The sequence below is a fragment of the Acartia tonsa genome, chromosome 13 (assembly GCF_053477335.1).
Source record: "Acartia tonsa isolate MP-2025a chromosome 13, ASM5347733v1, whole genome shotgun sequence".
Lineage (NCBI taxonomy): Eukaryota > Metazoa > Arthropoda > Copepoda > Calanoida > Acartiidae > Acartia > Acartia tonsa.
The window spans coordinates 20,073,416-20,088,489 of NC_137272.1; the positions used below are offsets into that span (position 1 = coordinate 20,073,416).

A 15,074-nucleotide genomic window follows, 5' to 3' on the forward strand; every position below is an offset into this window, starting at 1 on the left:
TATGCACATGGGGGACCAAAACATGATATGGGGTATTTTTTTCATGATGGGGGTAGTTTCAAGTGCTTATATCTGGAGAACCGTAAGAGATAGAGGCCTAGTTGCTTGACTGTGGTAACTCAGATTTACATAAGGAAGCCATTTATGCACATGGGGGACCAAAATATGATATGGGGTATTTTTTTCATGATGGGGGTAGTTTCAAGTACTTATATCTGGAGAATCGTAAGAGATAGAGGCCTAGTTGCTTGACTGTGGTAACTCAGATTTACATAAGGATGCCATTAATGAACATAGGGTACTAAAATTTGTTGGGGGTTTCTTTTTTCATGATGGTGGGTAAAAATTGAAAATAGGGGCCATTTGTTATGGTGGAGAGGGAATTAGGTTAAGTTAGGTTAGGTAATATTGAGGAGCCCTGCAAGGTTAGGCCTCTATCTCTTACGGTTCTCCAGATATAAGCACTTGTAAGTACCCCCATCATGAAAAAAATACCCCATATCAAATTTTGGTCACCCATGTGCATAAATGGCTTCCTTATGTAAATCTGAGTTACCACAGTCAAGCAACTAGGCCTCTATCTCTTACGATTCTCCAGATATAAGCACTTGAAACTACCCCCATCATGAAAAAAATACCCCATATCATATTTTGGTCCCCCATGTGCATAAATGGCTTCCTTATGTAAATCTGAGTTACCACAGTCAAGCAACTAGGCCTCTATCTCTTACAGTTCTCCAGATATAAGCACTTGAAACTACCCCCATCATGAAAAAAATACCCCATATCATATTTTGGTCCCCCATGTGCCTAAATGGCTTCCTTATGTAAATCTGAGTTACCACAGTCAAGCAACTAGGCCTCTATCTCTTACGGTTCTCCAGATATAAGCACTTGAAACTACCCCCATCATGAAAAAAATACCCCATATCATGTTTTGGTCCCCCATGTGCACAAATGGCTTCCTTATGTAAATCTGAGTTACCACAGTCAAGCAACTAGGCCTCTATCTCTTACGGTTCTCCAGATATAAGCGCTTGAAACTACCCCCCTCATGAAAAAAATACCCCATATCATGTTTTGGTCCCCCATGTGCATAAATGGCTTCCTTGTGTAAATCTGAGTTACCACAGTCAAGCAACTAGGCCTCTATCTCTTACGGTTCTCAAGATATAAGCACTTGAAACTACCCCCATCATGAAAAAAATACCCCATATCATATTTTGGTCCCCCATGTGCATAAATGGCTTCCTTATTTAAATCTGAGTTACCACAGTCAAGCAACTAGGCCTCTATCTCTTACGGTTCACCAGATATAAGCACTCAAACCTACCCCATCATGAAAAAAATACCCCATATCAAATTTTGACACCCCATCATGAAAAAAATACCCCATCTCAAATGTTGACACCCCATGTGCATAAATGGCTTTCTTATGTAAATCTGAGTTACCACAGTCAAGCAACGAGGCCTCTATCTCTTACGGTTCTCCAGATTTAAGCACTTGAAGCTACCCCATCATGAAAAAATGACCCCATATTAATTTTTGGACCTCCATGTGTGATTTTTGTTCCCCATATTTTATATACTTACCCCATATGTAATATTTTACCCCTATAATTCATAGTTTATTACCACCAAGCTTTGTTTTAAACATTAGAAATTACAGGGACCAAAATTTAAGATGGGGTACAAAATCAAATGATGCCGGGGGGGGGGGGGGTTTATTTTGACAGATGGCGGGGGGGGGGGTTTATTTTTTCGTATGGGGTAGAATCTCACTCCTCAACTGGGATGGTGCCTTGGGGGGGAAACTGAAATTACCCCTACGAACAGATTTCAGGGGGTGTAATTACCCCCCCTAAGCAAATTTTACCCCCGGGTCAAAAAAATTTTTGGTGGGGGGGGTAAAAAAAATTTGCCGCACGCTTCGCGCGTCATTTTACCCCCCAAAAAACGAATTATCCCCCCCTTAAAATTTTTTTACCCCCCCCCAAAAAAGGTTGGACGTCTATGCCAAGGACGTCCACGTTTTTTTATTTTGAGGGTGGGGGTGATGGAGGAGTTCAAATTTCACAAAACAGGGGTATTAGAGTTTTTTTAATTAAGAATTTTTATCCTAGAGTTAATATTGAAACAAGAGCTTTGGGGGAATCCCACTTACCCCCCCCCCCCCCCCCATATCAATGTTTTTATCGTCTACAAATTTCATCTGTCATTTTCTTGGATTGAATCATATCTGATTATGATCATTTTGGTAAAAATCTCAGTAAGCAAGAAATGAATTTACATTAGTTTTTTTTCTGATTTACTATCTTATGCAATAAATCTATTGTTGTTACTTTAAACCCAACGTTCACAATAACCTTTGTGTACGCTATAGTTCACTGTGTATATTCAACTTTCACTCCTCCTTCAAAGTAGGCGATAATATCCTGCGTTATTAGAGTGTCGACTTACCTAACAGTAACCACCCTCCTTCCCATGGAGGTAAAGGCGACATTAGGGAGCGGGATGAAAATTACACTGGTACCCAAAGTTTCATAATCACTATAGACCCTGGGTACTTTTATTAAATTCTGGTAAGTTGGTTCAAAATTAGTAGTAACCAAACTTTTCAACTAATATTTTTAATCTACAGAAGGGATATATTTATCGGGAAAATTTAATGGTCCCCAAAGTTTTATAATCTTGTTATCTCATTCGTTGGCTTAAAAACTATGAGGATTTTTATTAAATATAGATTCGTCGGTACAAGTAAGAACTTTTCTACCATTAATTATCGTGTATTGTCTTATATATCAAGATATTACTTGTTTAGAGGGGGTCGAAATAAATCAACTAGGAATTTTGATCTTTAAATTTACTCACTTATTATATAATGACGAATATATAGTTGCATTTGGAAATGGTTTTGCGTTCAGTTTAGTTTGAAATATACAACAGTTAACGCGGGAAGGGAGGGAAAATGGACTTTAAATTACACTGGTCTCCAAAGTTTATGAACTCGTTCTCTCATTTGTTAGTTTTAAAAACTTTGTACTTCAATCTTAATTGATTGGTTCTTAGCAGTGTCCACTCTTTTCAACCTAGAGTTTTATTTTACAATAAGGTGTAATTAGGGATGTAAATCTTTTCATTGTCCAATGTCATATCCCTTAAGATCCCTAAGAAGTTAGTTAATCTAAAGCTCAAGCTAAAAAAAATGGAGCAATATATTATATCCTCTGAAGATAGGTGTGTGTTTTTAAAGCGAAGCTTTTCTATAACCAGGGTCGGTCCCTAAGTCCGCTACGGTTAGCACTTTTCGTCAATTTAGACATGTTAGAATTACACAATGGATTTTAAACTTTGCATGCTGATTCATATAAGAGTTTATTCCTATTTTTCTGATTTATGGAATAATGATTCCTAGGACAATAAAGTACAATATTATAAGCGAGACATATCCATAATCAAATCCTAAAAATGAAAGTATGTCCATTTATTGTATCCTGTACAATTTTGTGTAGACTTACAAATTGATGTGTTCTATTAAGTTCTGACATTCTACAATAGTTATTGTTCGTCAGACTTTCCTTCTGATTTTAGAACTACGCTTTTATGGATGGTGTCATCCTTGTTTAAAAGCGAAGCTTTTCTACATTGAGAGAGTCAGTCTGCCTGTACGGGCGTCAAACCGTAACAGATAGCTCTGATTTAAGGACGTTCAAGCTTTTTTTTTTATTGGGGGGGGGGGGGGTTGAAAAATTAAAAATAATTTTTTTGGGTGTGCCGTATGGGGGTTATTACCCATTTAACCCCCCACCCCCCTATTGGACGTCACCGCTTAATATACCCACAGGAGGATTCCTGTAACAATTAGATATTGTCCTGAAAGCATAGCTATTCTTTAATCGGTGCCAAAATTTTTAAATTTTTTTGTTTTAGTTCGCGCAGTTTCTGGCAAGACCAACAGACCAGCAAAAAGCACAAGTAACATTTCATTTTTGTCAATCTATAATTTCTGCATTTGGTAGCTTATTATTATGTGGAAAGTAGATAATTTAGATTAATGTAGGCATGCAATTTTAATGGTTTAGGTCGACTATAGTACTTTAATAAATACAATAATGAAATACTATTTACGTGTTATTATTCGTTTTTGACTATAAATATTTTACATACAAAAAGATATTTCAATGAAATTTTAACATGAAGTTGATGGGGGTAGGGAGGGTAGAGGGGGTTCTCAAAAACATTTTAAAACCATTTCAAACTATATGAATAGTCAATGAGTCATTTACATGGAAAAGGACAAATAAAAAGTTTACTACTTTAAATACTGATAGAAACGCGCTTGACATAGCAACAGTAAGAAATATTATTATTGTATATCAAGATCTACAGCCGAGTACTCCCAACGACTGCTGGACTTGATGGGTGCTGAGAACTCCCAATATGCTAAAGCACCCAGCTATGAAAACACTCCATATGCTAAAGCACCCAGCTATGAAAACTCCCAATATACTAAAGCACCCAGCTATGAGATCAACAGAACGTATACTGATGATTTACAGGTATTTTTTTTAAAGTAGCGCAGCTACTCTATATAAGGTATTTAAGTCCTAAATTCTGTAAGATTTTGCTCAGTATAGGCTTTTACATTTGTATTTTCAAAAAGTTTTACAAATATCTAAAAAAGGGGTTATTTACCATGCACAAAATTAAGCGCTCGAATTTATTTTATCCTTTTTATCATTTTTATTCTATTACTGTGTTACAATTTACTATTCTATTTCTGTTTAATTTAAATTATTGTTGTCGCTCTACTACAAATGTAAAAAAATATCTAGCTCCTTCGATCAAACCTTGAACGGACCAACGAATCCCCATGTTTTTAATAAAAAACATTTATCTAGCTCCTAAAGTGGGCCCTAAATCCTCGGAACCCAAACAGGCTATCCATGTTCTCTTAGCCCTTGCTTAACCTAACCTAAATTACGTATTTTTCAAAGAGGTTGTTTTTTTGGCTTTTATTTTCTAATCAATATGTTCTTAGACCCTGCGGGGTTCTCTGCCTATTATATGACCTAATCTAATACTATCTCATATAAACTTTGTTTGTGTTCCACTCTAGGTTGCTGGGAAATTATTAATTACCAGGAAGAAAGGGGACAATGGACAGTTTATTACACTTGTCAACAAAGATTTTAATGAAGTTTTCTTATTCATTGGCTTAAATACTTTTGGTTGGTTGATTCATTAAGTCGAGTGTCCAAACGTTACAACCAATTATTTTAATTCTAGAAGAGTGAATTTTGTGTATCATTATTGGGGATGTACATTGATTTATCAGCCGTCTTTGGTTTATCCCTTTAGATCCCTGTGTAATTGCCTAAACATTTTGTTAATAGATATTACCGGCTCTGTCGAGTGAAAAAGTAGAAGCAACTCCTTACCTAACAAATAATATCAATAAGTACAGGTGGGAAAGTATATTTATTTTAGTAGTGAGGCTACTCTAAAAGTCACATGGGTCCCATGTCTGTATGTTTGTCATTAATGGCAATGAACTTCCTTGTTATGTAGTTATTCATGATTCGTAAGCCGCAACTAAGGCTCAAATTTAAACCCGTTTGGATGCTATGAAAAACTTTTTGAACAGAGGTATTGCCATATTTTGGTCAGGTTTAGACTTTTGGCTGATTTTAAAAAATTGTAAAAGGTTGTTTTCCCTTTTGCTTACAGTCGGCTGACGCGCGGCTGCCGAGCCCCTGGCTATTATAACAACAAAAGCATGTAGTCTAAACATAACGCTATGTTGATAATTAAACAGTCATGAACTGTTTTATTTCTTGCCATTCGGTAGACAATAGGTATTAGGGTAATGGCATTTGCATAAGGGTAATCGATAATATGTCAGCAATAATCAATTAAATATATTTAAATATCATAGTAAACTTTTTTAAAATCGTATGATGATAACTTTTTCTTATGTCATCATAATTTAATAGATTTTTTTTTGTAATTTGCTGTCATTTTTTATAGCTTTTTATGGGTAATATACTTGTTTAATATCAAATATTAATATATAGATATATACATTCATGTACATGTAAGATATTTTTTCCTATTAAAGGTTAATAAATACTAGAGTAAAACATATATAATAATATTTCTACGGAATAAAAATAACAAGGCTATTTTTGTAGTAAGTAAACTGGCATTATCCATATGTCAATCCTATAAGTTTAATTAAATGTTTATTTGTGTGTCTGTACTGAAGGATCTTTCTTACCACTGAACCGATATAGTTTTCCTTTACAGTGAAACTTTTCTTAGGTCCAGGGAAGGAGGAAACATTTCTTTGAAGTTTTCCCTTGAAAAACTTCTCAACTCAAATTTTAAAACTATAATTTTAGGTGGGTCGATCCCTTCCCCCTCCCTCACCTATATGAAATTTAATAAAAGCCTCTGTAAACGTATCCGCTTTGTATTAAAGCACATGCATTAAATACGAACATTCAGTAAGACGAATTACCAAAATTATAGAATAGCCAAACTTTTCAGGATATTATATTTCTTAAAGAATAAAAAAAGTTACATATTAAAATTATATAGAAACATTTTATCGAGAATAAGTACGCGTTACATATTTTTTATTGAGGTCTATAACATAGAGAGAGAGAGAGAGAGAGAGAGAGAGAGAGAGAGAGAGAGAGAGAGAGAGAGAGAGATGAGAGAGAGAGAGAGAGAGATAAGAGAGAGAGATGAGAGATAGAGAGAGATGAGAGAGAGAGAGAGAGAGAGAGAGAGAGAGAGAGAGAGAGAGAGAGAGAGAGAGAGAGAGAGAGAGAGAGAGAGAGAGAGAGAGAGAGAGAGAGAGAGAGAGAGAGAGAGAGAGAGAGAGAGAGAGAGACAGAAAGAGAGAGAGAGAAAGAGAGAGAGAGAAAGATAGCAAAGAGTAGAGAGTAGCTTCGCTAAAGATACAAATATCCTAAGAATGTTTTTATAAGAATAATAGTTATTTCTTTCATCTATCTTCGACACCTCGGGGCTAAAAAACTGGTTTTAATCTTATGACTGTACATTTTTATATTCGTAGAAAGCTGGATATAATACGATGCTAGACATAATTTTTTCGTATGGATAAGAACCGGTTCCTATCCACCGGATTCGAATGAATACGAGAAAAACATATTATATTCTTTATTAACAAGAGATAAAGTTCAACTTAACCTAACCCTATAAAATTTTTTATTGACCAACAATTTAGAAGAAATTTACCCAATAGACTAAGGATAAACATAATTTTAAGTGCCCCAAGGTAGCTTTTTTAAGAGGGTGGGGTAGGGATGGTTTTATACCACTGATAAATTCATATCCACGAAAAAGATTTTCCATATTCCAATCCTCTTGTATAATAATAAATAAACAAGGGTGACAACATCTATAAAAGCAAAGCACTGAAACGGTAGCAAATCGGACATTAACACTTGTATAGTGTCAGAACTGAATAATCAGAATATAAATGTATAAGAGTCGAAGCAAAATTGTAAGTAAATTTGTTGAAAAACTGCTTGATACAGGATAATGTTTGTGGGCATAAAAGCTATCTGTCTCGGACGGACGTACTGACGGACAAAGTGAATTATAGAGTAGCTTACAAAAAATAGGGGGAGGGGGGGGGGGTTATGTTTTCTAATGGCAAAATAAAGAAAATCCCTTAAATACTTAAATACTATCTCATTCTCTAATGTGTTGTTAAATATTCTTTTTATGTGTAATTACGTTGAATATCAAATAAATTAGGTAAATGTGTAATGTGTATATTATACCTTATTAAAACAAATTTGTAGTTACCCAGCTTCTAAATGACAAGGATGCAGAGAGAGCGAGGGAACAATGAGCTGTTTATTACACTTTTCTCCAAAGTTCTACAATAACGTTTTCTTAATCGTTGGCCTGATAACTTCGGGGACTAGAGTGAATTTTAATTGGTTGATTCATTAAGTTGAGTGTTGAAACGTTTAAACTACTAATCTTAATTTACAAAAAGGGTAGTTTTGTGTATAATTATTGGGGGTCCAACAGAGCCGACTGACTGACAGACTGGCGGACAGACAAAATAAATTATAGACTAGCCAAGCTAACAATAAGGATATGTTTCTTGTGAATATTTCCATCTTTGCTAATGATATAAATATAAAATGATAAAATTGTTTTTCTCGTATTCATTCGAATCCGGTGGATAGGAACCGGTTCTCATCAATACGAAAAAACTATGTCTAGCATCGTATTATATTCAGTTTTCAACGAATATAAAAATGTTCAATCATAAGATTAAACCAAATTTTTTAGCCTTTGCCTTCGGGCTCTTGGGCCAAAAAAATAGTTTTAATCTTATAATTGTACATTTTATATCTGCTGAAAGCTGTTTATTATACGATGCGAGAAATAGCTATTCTTGAAGAATTTCTTTCTTTCAGTTATGGAAGTTACAAAGCTACATACGAAGAGGATGTGATTGCCGTTGATACTACAATTAGGTAACATAATTATGATGCAGGAATAGACGGACAGAAACAAGTATATAGTAGTAGAATATTATCATGTAAAAAAAGTATATTTAAGACAACTTGAATTTAGCAAAGGGGTTAACCAGCTATCTATCTATCTATCTATCGCCAAACCCCAAACTGTCCAGTTTTGAGCAAGACGATTCCAGTGACGTCATATAGAAAGGAAAGGGGGGAAGAAAATCTCTTCCCTTTTCTTCCCCCCTTCCCTTTTCTTTCCCGAAACGTATATGACGTAACTGGAATCGTCTTGCTCAAAACTGGACAGTTTAGGGTTTGTCTATCTATCTATATATCTGCCTATCCATCTATCTATCTATCTATCTATCCTAGTGAATCAGAAGATGAACCATGGGAAGCAGAATCAACTTGGTATAAACAGGGATACAGTTATTTACAATTCAAAAAAGAATTACTAAAATGTATAATTACCTTACTAAATTTTGATATTGGAGGGGGCGGTGGATACACCCCCATAAACCCTTACGCCTCTATTTTAATCTTTTAGTAAAGCTTATTTTTTTATCTTTCTTATTTTTTCTTATTAAGAGATTATCTGCATTTAAAGAAACACTTTGTTTTTCAACAATGTTTAAAAGAAAAAAAAAGTTTTAAGTTCATGAAATACATTTGAAAAAAAATATTTAACAGTTTTGCCTAGGAAAGCTTCTATGTAGTAGGTTATCTCCGTACTTCTATCAAAATACATAGAAAAGTTTTTTTTTGTGTAACTGTAAGGTTTGAAATCAATGGAACGATTCTAATGCTTGAATAAACAGGGCTAAATATTATAAAATAACTTTAAATATTGCTATTAGTTTCGAACATTTATGGAGAGTGAAGATTTGTTGGAAATTATAGAAACATTTGAAGAATTCAAACTTGGTAAGAAGAAAAAATTAGTATAATGAAATTTAAAAAATAAATAATTGAAATGATACTTGAAATTTATTCGAACTTAGTTTGATTGAAATTTTGTGAAATTGATCTCAAACAAATTTTGTTTGAAGTAAATTATAGCAAAAGTGAAGATAAAAAAATTTAAATTAGTAATTGATAAACATTTTGGGTTAGATTTCATAATATAAGGATTGTGGTATGCTTTTATCTGTTACATTTTCATAATATCCTAAAAATTGATTTCCAAATAAAACCCTGTGGTCGGTTGAGCACTGATAACCTCACTAATCTGTTATTTTTTAATTAAATTTAAAATAATGAGGAGTGGGGGGGGGGGATTGTTTTTTTTTTCACTATGTGTAACCCCCTTTGGAGGCCCTAACCCTGCTGTGCCCTAACCTTGCTGGGCTACCCTGTAACCCAATAAAATTTAACATAGCCTTACATTTAAGTAATAAACAATGGTTGGTGGGTATTGGTGCTTAAGAGGTTGCTTTGTGTGATAGCGCCAACCCCTTATCTTTACCCATGCAGCCATGACCATGATTGCTTTGTTTGTTAAGGAGTTGGTTTGAAAGAGGATGAGATAAACAGTTTCTTTCCAACCTTGAGAAGTTATGTTTTGAGAGAAGCACCGCACAAATATAATCATACTCTAGGTAAACTAGGCTAGCAAAGACGACATTTATGAGAAAGAAGACGATTTTAAGATAAATAAACAGCTGATGGCAATTTAAATAGTAATAAGGACATATTTCCAACCTTGAGGAATCATGTCCTAAGAGAAGCACTGCATAAATTTATTCTACTCTAGGTAAATAACGCTAGCAAAAACGACATTTATGAGAAAGAAGATTGTTTTTAAGATAAATAAACAGCTGATGGCAATTTAAAAAGTAATAAGGACATATTTCCAACCTTGAGGAATCATGTCCTAAAAGAAGCACTGCATAAATATAATCTACTCTAGGTAAATAACGCTAGCAAAGACGATATTTATGAGAAAGAAGACGATTTTTACCTTGTATGGGTGGAATTCTCTTTCGATATAAGTGATCATCTAGAGAATTCAGAGCATAATACGGGGTGCTGCCACTTTTACCACTAGCAAAAATACAGCCACTGTGTTTTTGACAAAAATTGGGTGTGTTTTTGTCAATTTCGTTTTTAGCTGTATTTTTGGCAATATTTTTTTATCCACTGTCAAAATTACATCTTTCTGCTGTCATAAACACAGTTTTACTGTCAAGTTCACACCCATGAAATTCAAGTATGCTGTCAAATTCACAGTTTTGATGACAAAAATACACCTACTTATTTTTTTTAACACATTTATTAAATATATAATTTATTTCATCATGATAATATAAAATCATATAAAAGTATTTTAACCAATTTGTTAAAACCTATAAATGTAAGAAGGTAACAGTCAAATATTGGATATTTTAGAGTAGTGTTGCACTAATATAAAAAAAAAATCTTGTTTTTATTGAACACATTTATTAAATATATAATTTATTTCGTCATGATAATATAAAAATCATATGAAAGTTATGAATAAATTTTATTTACAACATACATTTTATTTTTGTGAAGATCTTGACATTTCTTTCTTCTTCTATGACAGCATCAGGATATACTTGTAGTATAGGTACAGGTGTAGACGTCGGAATTGAACTATGTACAGGTTCAGGTACAGTTTCAGGTATGGGGACAGATACAGCAATGGTTTACAGATTTTAATTATATGCCGTGGTAAATAGGAACTGGAATATTCCTTATTTCAAGAAGGACATGGTTTTCTACCCCTCAGAGCTGGCACCACGTCCACGACCATGACCACGACCACGACCTCTGCTTGGACCTTCACTGATACTTTGCAGAACATGGCGCTCTCTCTCTTGATCTGAGATTCCAGCTGAAGCAGCATTTTCCCTTGCACACTGTATTATAATTTTTTTATGACTATCAATTTTGCTGGATAGTGAACCTATACTTATCAAGTATTTTCTAAGGTCAATATCCTGAATCAAGTTTTTCCCCTAGATGTATTAAATATTATGGATAAATAAGTAGGTATAAATTTGATAGATGTATATTTGTCAATACGTAGGTGTATAATTGACAAATTATAAATTTAATAGATGTATTTTTGTCAATATGTAGGTGTATAATTGACAGCAAAACTGTGAATATGCCAGTGCAATAACTGTATTTTTGTCATACCCCCTAAAAACGCAGGTGTGAATTTGACAGTAAAACTGTGTTTATGACAGCAAATCACTGTGTTTATGACAGTAATATCACTGTATTTTTGCTAGTGGTAAATCTGCCATGTACCCCATAATACATGTGTAATGTGATGCGATACTCTTACACCCAGGGATATTAGGTGAAGTAACATCCATCAGACAACTAACCCTTTGATTGCATGACCTTTGTCTAAGAAGACCTAACTTTGCATGGTAGTGAGTTGCGCCTGTTGATGTGCCAAGGCATTCCCCCTTCTCTTACTATTTATGTCATAGCAGCAGTAGGAACCATTTCTAACGTCTTTGATTATGATGCGGTGTCAGTCCGAAATTCGAGCCTATCACCTCCCCGGCGACGAGCGGATGCGCTACGTGTTGAGCCACGATCGCGGGTTTAACAGCCTAAATAGCTACTAAATAAACTTTAAACTTGATTCGTTATTTTAACATATGTTTCTTAAAAAGCTTTTAATAAATATAATCATACTTTATGTAGATCTTCATAAGATCTTTTAAAAATATAAATTACATTTTGAAGAGTTTGGTTTATAAGAACTATGTTTATATAATGTTAAAGGAATAGAGAACAATATTCTAAAAGTTATTTACAATTAAAATATCTTTTTAAATTTTAAAAGTGAATCATATTTTCTTGAAAGCACAAAATATTTTATATTTTGGTGTAAACATAAAGTTAATTTGAATGTAAACAAGAATAAAGTTTTAAGTTTATAGAGTTATATTATCTTTCCATGAGTGTTTCGGTACACGGGCTGACGTGGCTGTATACGAGATCTTAAAGTGCAGGAGCACAATTATCCTCACTACTTCCCGCATGAACAAACGCAAGTGCAGTTACAAATGGTGTATTTATTGACAATACCACCATGAAACGGTGGGCACTGAAACAAAAATAACAAAATTAATACAGATATATTAAAATGTTATCAAAACTTATAAAAATCTTATTGTCTAAAGAACGAGGTTTCGTGATTTGCAATAAATTTTTAAAAAGCGAATAAAGAATTAAACTTAAATCTTCAAAAATTAAATCAAAAACATAATACGAATTGACAATTTTTAGATAGAATCATTTTAAATAACTATAAAAATGTTCTGTTGCAAAAATAAATCAATTACTTGGTCTATTTAATGAAAAAATAAGAAAATTAATTTGCTTCCTTTGAAAATATCATTCCATTCTTAATTTTAAGACTTAAAGAAGCAATAAATATTTACCAAATCGTTGAAGCATTCGAGGTATATCAGCACGGATAACAACACATTTTCTTTTAAAACATGATTTTTCATACACAGAAGCTCCGTGCCTCATGGGAAAACAAAGCAATAGGAAGTGTTGTTTATTTTAAGCGCGCTTCTTTTGTTTGGGATGCCGCGCGCTCTTATGAAAATAAGCCTCACCTTCATAGCCCTATGGGATAAGGAAAAGAAAGGATAAGGGTTCGAATCCACACCGGGAAACATACTATTCAAATACCAATACAATGAGAAATTTCTTTGTAAAAGATATTCGATAGGAAAATAACTATTACTTTTAGAGTAATCAAAGACATTTTTATATAAGAGTAATCAAAGTAATTTTAACATAAATTTCTTTTTATTATACTAATTATATATAATGTTAATTATTTCGTTGTAAATTTAATGGTTAAAAAATATCAATTTCAATACTTTTGACAGGATAGACAAATTGTACAAATCCTATTATAAACAACCGAGAAAGAAACTGAAATTAGCATTACAGACGAAAGGACTGGCCGAAGGATAGATAGAAGGACAAACAGAAGAACAAACAAAAGGAAAGATAAAAGGACAGACAAAAGGACAGACAAAAGGACTGACAGAAGGACAGACAGACGGACAAATAAAAAGACAGACAGAAGGACATACAGAAGGACCTACAGACTAATAGAGTAGCAGAACTACTGAAAAAAATGAATTTCTCTACTTCTTTCTATTGGCTTATGAAAGGTTTAGTCAGCAACAAATATCCATATTATTGGTTCTTACCAGGGATAAAGAGATAGGACAATAGTTTAGTTAGCAACAAATATCCATATTATTGGTTCTTACCAGGGATACAGAGATAGGACAATGGTTTAGTCAGCAACAAATATCCATATTATTGGTTCTTACCAGGGATACAGAGATAGGACAATGGTTTAGTCAGCAACAAATATCCATATTATTAGTTCTTACCAGGGATACAGAGATAGGACAATGGTTTAGTCAGCAACAAATATCCATATTATTGGTTTTTACCAGAGATACAGAGATAGGACAATGGTTTAGTCAGCAACAAATATCCATATTATTGGTTCTTACCAGGGATAAAGAGATAGGACAATGGTTTAGTTAGAAACAAATATCCATATTATTGGTTCTTACCTGGGATACAGAGATAGGACAATGGTTTAGTTAGCAACAAATATCCATATTATTGGTTCTTACCAGGGATATATGGATAGGACAATGAAGATTAATTAATCAACACACCAATGGTAACTTACAATTATTAGAAATATGGGAATGGTTATTTATCGCATCGTATTATAAACAGCTTTCCGCGGATATAGAAATGTACAATTATAAGATTAAAACCAATTTTTTCAAGCCAAGATACGGGCTAACAAAACTGGTTTTAATGTTATCATTTCACATTTATTTATTTGTAGAAAACTGGATACACGATTTTTCAGTGTGGCTTAAAACTGGTTCTAATCCACTGGATACTAATCCGTTTCGAAGCCATACTTGAACAGAAGAACTTATTATCCATGGCCTATTCCTGTATCCCTGAGACTTATCTACTCTAATTCTACTTATGTTACCTAATAATTCTGTAAAATGTGCATTTTTAGTTTTTTAAAGAGAAACCTTAAGATTATGTATAATGTATATAAATAACAGGATGTCTGTCTGTCTGTATATTAAGATATCGTTTAAAGCTCCTTACAGGTCCAGGAAAGGTTTTAACTATTTTGTGGTTGGGTGCCTCCAGATGAAAATAACCCCCTTCCCCCAAAAAAGTTTTTTCCTTTTTTGTCGACTTCCCCCTTCTCAAACCTCTTACCAGGTCTAGGAGCGATGCTTCTAGTAAAGTATTTAGCTATCATTGGTCTGACAAAACAGTGCAATAGCATTGCTATTGAAGAAACTGTGGTATCCGCCTAGGTTAAATGGCAGACACCAGAGTTCAAATGACTACGGCAGTGCGAACAGACGTGGACACATATATTATAGAGAAGCTACGCTTCTCTAGCAATCACTAAATAATAAACAGAGTCTATCCAGTTGTTCCTTTATTCAGGGTCTAAGGTTTACTAAAGTTATATACAAC

General features: G+C 33.7%; 1 protein-coding gene across 1 annotated transcript in view; it reads left to right on the forward strand.

The window, feature by feature from the left end:
- Positions 1–15,074, forward strand: part of LOC145303887 (F-actin-monooxygenase mical1-like) — a 98,566-nt gene that overhangs the window by 12,071 nt on the left and 71,421 nt on the right. The window contains exons 12-18 of the mRNA XM_080145547.1: positions 3,931–3,975; positions 4,382–4,559; positions 5,397–5,467; positions 8,472–8,531; positions 8,895–8,941; positions 9,378–9,446; positions 10,025–10,120. Of these exons, the coding sequence (XP_080001673.1) occupies positions 3,931–3,975; positions 4,382–4,559; positions 5,397–5,467; positions 8,472–8,531; positions 8,895–8,941; positions 9,378–9,446; positions 10,025–10,120 (566 nt within the window). The remainder of the gene's footprint in view (positions 1–3,930; positions 3,976–4,381; positions 4,560–5,396; positions 5,468–8,471; positions 8,532–8,894; positions 8,942–9,377; positions 9,447–10,024; positions 10,121–15,074) is intronic.